The 7500-nt window shown below is 42.5% G+C and overlaps 1 protein-coding gene across 1 annotated transcript in view; it reads right to left on the bottom strand.

The window, feature by feature from the left end:
• Positions 1–4842: 4842 nt before the first annotated feature.
• Positions 4843–7500, bottom strand: part of cacnb3b (calcium channel, voltage-dependent, beta 3b) — a gene marked incomplete at its 5' end in the record, with an annotated part of 14323 nt that continues 11665 nt past the window's right edge. Inside the window, 5 exons of the mRNA XM_079740817.1 lie at positions 4843–4949; positions 5424–5471; positions 5570–5740; positions 6076–6171; positions 6799–6950. Of these exons, the coding sequence (XP_079596943.1) occupies positions 5442–5471; positions 5570–5740; positions 6076–6171; positions 6799–6950 (449 nt within the window). The 3' untranslated portion in view covers positions 4843–4949; positions 5424–5441. The remainder of the gene's footprint in view (positions 4950–5423; positions 5472–5569; positions 5741–6075; positions 6172–6798; positions 6951–7500) is intronic.

Here is a 7500-nt window from a genome sequence, read left to right as displayed (position 1 = left end):
CTCTGATACTGCATGGCCACTGCAGTGTCTCTCGCTCTCTCTCTCTCTCTCTCACTCTCTCTCACTCTCTCTCTCACTCTCTCTCACTCTCTCTCTCTCTCTCACTCTCTCACTCCTCTCTCTCTCTCTCTCTCTCTCTCTCTCTCTCTCTCTCTCTCTCTCTCACTGACTTTCTGCCTCTGGTGGGACAGGAACAGACAGGTGGCTGTGAATAAAATAACATCTCCCAATATGACACGCTGGAGCTGGGGGAAGCTGGGGGCGGAGGGGGTTGTACATGGAGGACGGGACTGGGCTGTGACTGCTGACCCCCGTAAACCCCACTCAGCCACTTGATTTGCTTACAGTGTGGATAATTAACATAATCCGATTGACAGGCTGGTTTGGTGTTACTTTAGCAGGGGGATCAGACAAATGGTGCAGGCACTACTATTCCCTCAATGAAATGCTATGCTTTGTGTGGATTGTAGCTCTGTTTGGGGAGTGAGGCGAGGGGCGCGGCTGGTTTGTTTTTCATATAGTCCTACAGTTCATTAGCAGATGGGGTCTTCATAACGCAACGAGCATCAACCAGGATCATTCGTAGCTCCCGAGAAAGGCAGGGATTGTTGAGACTGGTTTATGCAAGAGGGGGGATATGGTAATATTTTACCTTTGTGAGAGGGAAGGAAGTGATGTGGTCTGACTGTGTCTGGCATGGCTGGATCACAGAGATAAAGTAGGCCTACGCAACAGATGGTTCAAGATGGTCATGAAGGACAATGACGAGAGTAATGGTAGCTGTCCCTGTCTGATAGGACATAAAGCATTAGTTGAGTCACAGTGTCCAGTATGTGGAGTTGTACGGTGCCCAGGGCCAAACATGCTTATTTGGACGATGTATTAAACCGAACACGGAAGCTGCTTTGTATTCAAGAACAGTTCCTTCATTTGTTCAAACTAAAACACAAAAAAACAGCTGTTTTTTATTTATTAATGTAAACAATGAACACCTTTATTAGAGTTATTTTAACTCACAGCAGGCTTTATGTAACCCCATTTGTGTTGTGTTTATAAAAAAAAATATTATGACAGTTGACTGCCAACCGGTTTCTGAAATAATCAGATCGGACTAACCATAAAATAATAACCGTTTTGGGATGAGGGGAGTGAGAATTACAGCCAAGTAAAAATAGAGTAAACAACCTAAACAATCCATTGTCAACGGTAAGCCCTTAGGTGGTCTTAATATTTCTAACCGCTTTGGTTTCAGGATGTCTCTTCTGCCATCTGGTTGTAGGTTATGGAATCGCAACACATTTTTGGCGTTAAAAAATATTTGGAGAAAGGAGTAAAGAAGAAAAGAGAGAAAAGCAATATTAAAATTTCATGTTTATTTTTTATAACCTCCGTTTTCCAATATGTTCCTGACAATATATGCATCCACATCTTAATGATATACTTGGATATTGTTAAACATTTTTTCTTAGACCATGGGGACCTGTGGACATCAGACCTGACAGCATACTCAGTACTGGAGGTGGCTACAGCATTACATTTAGTGCAGTTATTGCATTAGAGATATATCAGACATACAAATGCAAGTAGTGCAATTATACCTCGACATAACTGAAGAGATATCTTGATAGTCTTAGCTAGTCCCCGTCAATGCTAGACTTTGTATTGCATACAGAATTTAGGCATGTAAAAACCAAAATCAAAAAGGTGAAATTATAATAGCTAAAATATTGTGCTTTGGATGTCCAAAGTTTGTACTTCAAATTTCAGCGACAAAAGCAGCTGATTACAATTAAGGGTGCTGTGCTTAGAGTCATTTTGTGTAAGAGGATGTATTTCAAACTATTGTCAAGTAAGAACCCATGGGCAAGCGAATGTCAGCAAATAGACAGGTGGTTGCAAATAATTACAGCGCATTATTATAAAAAAAGACAATGTTAAATATACATTTATAAAATACATGCTTTCTGAGGTTTTGATGAGGGAATTGTGTACTGCAGATGAAACGCTTTGGATTATAGGTCTGCATTTCTTCTTTCTGTGAAACCTGATAATACTCAAGGAAGAACTGAAAGTTGAATATACAATATGTACAAATAACTGGTAAGTCGTCATGATAATGTTTACTTGTGATTGGTTATGTAGATTTTCTCTGTATGACATTGAAAGATAATGTGATGATGGTCCTAAACAGCCCTTCTTTTAGAAGAATAAAATATGCCATTCCATGCTCATACATTTTGATAATTATATGTGGCATAATTATTAAGCCAGTTGCCTTAATGTGTGATTTTTTTTGTGCTTACATGGCCAAATGAATGCTTATTTATAATGACTAAACATATAATGAATAGACTATATTGTCGAGTTCAGAATAAACTAAATGACACTATTTAAAGCGGTAATGTTTAAGATTGAGCCCCTCCTGGTTAGTATAGGCAAGAGACTTTCAGAATTAAAATAACTCAATAATAGCTCACTGTGTGGGAGCTACGTGCTGGTCGGCATTTTATAATTGTAAAATGTATCAGGTAGGATAGGATTGATATCATTATTTAAATCTATATCAAACAGCATTGACTACAGATATGCCCAGATCCATTTAAGCTAAAAGCTAGTTGAAATGTTAAGCATTGTGATATTAACTATTCGAATTGTAAATCTATTTCATTAGCTTGTTGTTGGTCATCAATCTATGTTATCGACATAAAGTTATCGACTTCGTGTAAAGAAAACGTGGATCATTAAGAGCCTAGATAACCAAACCAGCGAAGTTTCATGAACATCCCACCAGAGGGCTCCGAATCTCTTCACCGTTTGTTTGACTCAACCTCTATTACGCATTGAAATAGGGTCATGGACTTATCATGGACGTATCTATGCATCATGTATCCAGAGAGTGTGAGTTTAACACAAATGTGTATTTTATCTGAGTAGTACAACAAACGGGTGGCTTCAGGTTGACATCAGAGCCCCGGCTGTGTTGCAGAACGTGACGGTACCTTTGTGGAATGTAGGCTACTGTAGGCCTGTATGGCCAGACGCTGGAGGCTGTTCTGGTGGTAAGGCATGCAAGAATACATTCTTGACAATGTAGAAATGAGCACACAATTAAATTCATGTGCAAACATGTGCTCTTGTAAGGTTAACCTTTTACTGTTATTATGCATGAAAGCCGTGCTATTCTACTCTAATGTGTATTAACATTTCCTAATGGTTTTTTGGTAGGCCTACCATTTTGACGATAGTTGTTTTGTTTTCGTTGTAATGTTCCGGTTTGTTTTTTTCACAGAACAATTACTGTCAAACAGCCAATATCAATATGGTACAGATGTTACTGAATTAATTACCCAGTGGTTAAGATTAATGGAGTTCAATCAAATAGTTGAATTGCAAGCAAGAGATAGGCTACATAGGATGATATTGCTTTCCTGTGTTTATTTAGAAATGTTTTTGCCATTGATAATTACAAATATTAGACTATATTATAAATACATCTGCTTTTTTCTGAGAGGAATCTTAAAATATGGCTAGTTATAGTAAATGTTGCCAGACTTGTCTCTCTCTGTGGTTAAATCTGTTTACCTCGCGATACTATTAGCATGTTAATGCTCCCACATTAACATGCTAATCAATGCTAATTAAATGAAGCAAGCCTTGAAACACTATGCTATTATGAATTGTACTTGTAACTTTGTGCTTTTCATGCATATGTTTGTAATGTAATGCCGATTGATTAGTGACAGCGATACCAACATCTGTGATGAGGATTCAGGAGACCAAAACGGAAGTGGTTACAGTAATTGTTAAACAAATTGAAACAATCAAAATCCAAACGGTAATAAATAGAAGAAAAATAGAAGAAAAAGAGGGAATATTTACCTCTGGAGTCTGTGCGGATGTGTGCCTTTGTGCCTGTGTGTGTGTGTGTGTGTGTGTGTGTGTATGTGTGTGCGCGCGCCTGTGTGTTTGTGTGTGCGTGTGTGTGTTTGTGTGTGTGTTGACTCTGCTACAGTCTGGTGTGCCTTAAAGCAAACATGTGGATGAACAGGAGGATGAGGAGGAGCTGGAGGAAGAGGAGTGGCTCACCGGGGATTGTGGGAAAGGGAAGACAAACAGGACTGGTGTAGATAAAAGAAAACATCACCGCACAGAAACACACACACACGATCACACAGATGCACACATGGTGTCGTGTGTATCCGATATGAGAGCGGAGCCAGTCACTATGCATGTGGGACTGTGTGCCCTGAGTGTGTGCGCACACACAACCTGGAGGGGGAGGGCCGTGGGGGGGATTGGGGGGGGGGTCATGGCCTGAGTGGGTGGCATGCTCGTTGGTCTGTCCATTTGTCCATCTGTCTGTCGGTCCGTCTGTCGGTCTGTCCGTTTGTCAGTGGTTGTCTCTCTGCGTCCCAGTTTGCCAGCCAGGTAGGTGTGTGGGGGTAGAATCGACCCTGAGGCGCACAGCATTGGGAGACACAGTTGGGGGAGATCTCCCCTAGGGGGCAGCAGTGAGGCATGGCCTCCTCCTCCTCCTCTATCTCCACCTCCTCCTCCACCTCTTCCTCCTCCTCCTCCTCCTCCTCCTCCTCCTCCTCCTCCTCCTCAGCAGCAGCTGAAGTCGAGTCTTCAACTTTATCTTCTCCTCTTTTCTTCGCTCATCATCATCCAGTACAGCATCCTCATCGTCCTCATCCTCCTCATCGTTATCATCCTCGTCCTCATCCTCATGTCGTCTGGGAACCCGGAGATAGTTCACTGCCCCACTGTCTCCGGCCCAGGTGCCCCCCGTGTCTTACGGGGCCAGAGAAGGGTTTGCCTGGGGGAGGTGGTGGCTGCTGGCTTTGGAGAGACGAAGGGGAGCTGCTGCCCTCTGGTGGTCCCCCCCGGTCACTGCGCTCTATGGTTTGTTCTGCTGCTCTGGATCTCAGTCACAGCTCAGGCTGCACCTACAGGGAGCGAACGCAGTGAAGAATAGAACATCGTTTATATGGGCTGTGTGTGTGAACTGCGCAAGCCGAAGTGAGCCAAAGGAGACGTCCTCACGCCCTGGTGCACGGTTCACATGGCGATGTGTCGCCTGTCGCACACCTCTGAAATGTGGAAGCAAACTCTGTGAACAGAGTGAACTGTTTGTCCACATAAACGTCAGGGCGTACCGGTGACTATGAATGCCAAGATGCAATGACTGGCTGGGCACTACATGCACGGCGCACATCTCAGAGACTATAAATTACACTGAAAGTACATTGTTACTTAAAGTACATTGTTAACCATTGTTTTGGTACAAATCTATCTAAAAATATGTGATTTATGTATCTACTTCTTGTTATGTTTCTCTTTCTCTCTTAGAAATGTAAAGGCAGTTTTGCATGAGTTACAAGTTGGATTTAAGATGCAAAAGTATCCAAAGATTATCTTACCTATGCTTCTGGAATGGATCATTCTATTAACTCTTGTGTCTCAGAAAACTGCAAAACAAACATAAAACAGGGGAGATAAAAATCAAGAAACAGTCACGGTAAGTACTTACAATACCAAACAAATATTCATTGCGAATCAAACTCACCTGTTGGCTGGAGTTGGCTGAGGGCGGGGTCACCACGCTCTGGTCCAATAGGGGGTTGAGGGGGGCGGAACCAGGGAGGTGAGTGGCACGCCAATATATGTCTAAGTACTCGGCCAGGTGTTCACAGGCATCCTCCAGCTGGTTCTCATCCAGGATGACATCAAACATCTCCTAACCACGTCAGAGTGGGGAGAGAGGAGAAAGATAGAGGGATTCAGCTGCCATAGTATTACTAATGATTCTCTTGATAATTAGAAAAATTAAAAATATAATTATGAAACCACCTCAATAATAATAATAATAATACCATCGGCATCTACACAACAAACAGATTGTTGCAAATAATAGCAGTCTAGTGTCCGCTTTAAGCTATTGTAAACGGTAACTTTGTGTAGCCGTTCTTACTGAGAGAAAGAAAGAAAGCTATAGTTACACAGTTCTTTCCCATATCCTGTTTATCATCTGCATTACGTGTTATTGGGGTCAATGAGGGCTTGTGTACATACAGGGGGGCACTGAGCCAGCTTGTCCCCGGCCATCATCTGGACGTTTAGGTGTTTGCTCTGCGATTTCCCCCGAGACTTCACCAGCCTCTGGAGGACCTGGGAGGTGAACCAGACACACATCGCAGTTAGCAGAGAGATGCAGAGATACGTCCCCCCCCCCACCCTTTCTACTCCCTCAGCTGAGACCACAAGTGTCACGATAGCGAAAAATAATGTTTTTGAATTTGTTTAGAAATGGATTTGAGACCTGTACAAGGAGTGCAGCACCTTTACATTTTGCAGTACCTGTGCTTGTTTCTGTTAAAACAATATCATTCTATTCATTGGAAAAATAGGTGTCAGTACTCTAAAACAGGATCCACGCTGCATGGCTTTCAAGAGTAAGGGCTGTTTTTTTTCTGGTGTGCTTAAATAAATGACCAACCAGTATCACCAGGTCACCCTAACTACTAGTAGACTATTTCCAGATTTGTGTATCTCTCTATGCAAAAAACAACATTAATTTTGCTCTCTCAGATTGCTATCATCAGCATAGCCATCTCTGATCAGTATAGCATATCTGCACACATAACTGTGTAACATACACAATCACGGCACACACACACACACACACACACCTCGGCACACACACCCCAAGGTGTTAAGTTAGTTAGCATTCACATTGCCACTGTTGTCACAAAGTATGATACTAAGGCCATGCCAGTGTCCTGACTTCTTTATTACCTTTGGCGAAGAGACCTTGACGTACACGATGATGGGGGCCAGGGAGGTCTTGAGGAGCTGGGATGGGTGGTTGATGGTGTCTGCATCCAGGACCACCAGCTGGAGGGTCTTGGCCAGCTCAAAGATCCTCTCAATCTCACTCTGGACCTCAGCTGCAGCAACACACACACGCACACACCCAAGCAGCCATGCATGCACATGTGCACGCAAACAAGCATGCACACACCCACGCACGCACACACAGAAACACACACAGAAACACACACACACACACACACGCAAACATTAAAACACAAACACAATATTTTGAGGGAACAGAGGTGACCTGCTTCAAATATCGGAGCAAGCAAGACAGGGCCGTATGTTCGCTTGTGCAGACGATATACATCAATGTCACCTTTATTCATCTCTCGTGGCTATAAATGAGATCATTATATTGTAGGGTTGAGGGCAAAGTATATAAAGGAGAGATATGAGGTCTGCAATTAAGGTCTCGCTTGCAGCCATGGCAAGATAGGGAATATTACATACAACTATAATACACAATACTACATATTAAAGACAAGTCACAAAGTGCTTTACATTGAAACACAAAATTATTTTTAGAAGATTTAAATGAGCCTTTTAATTAATTCACGTTACTGCCCCCTTTGGCCAGTAAGGGAACTGTAAAGCAAACTCCTTAGGTTGGGACAATAAAAA

Source organism: Pollachius pollachius (genome assembly GCF_949987615.1).
Source record: "Pollachius pollachius genome assembly, chromosome: 8".
NCBI classification, from domain to species: Eukaryota; Metazoa; Chordata; class Actinopteri; order Gadiformes; family Gadidae; genus Pollachius; species Pollachius pollachius.
This window is presented reverse-complemented; position numbering and strand designations above follow the sequence as displayed.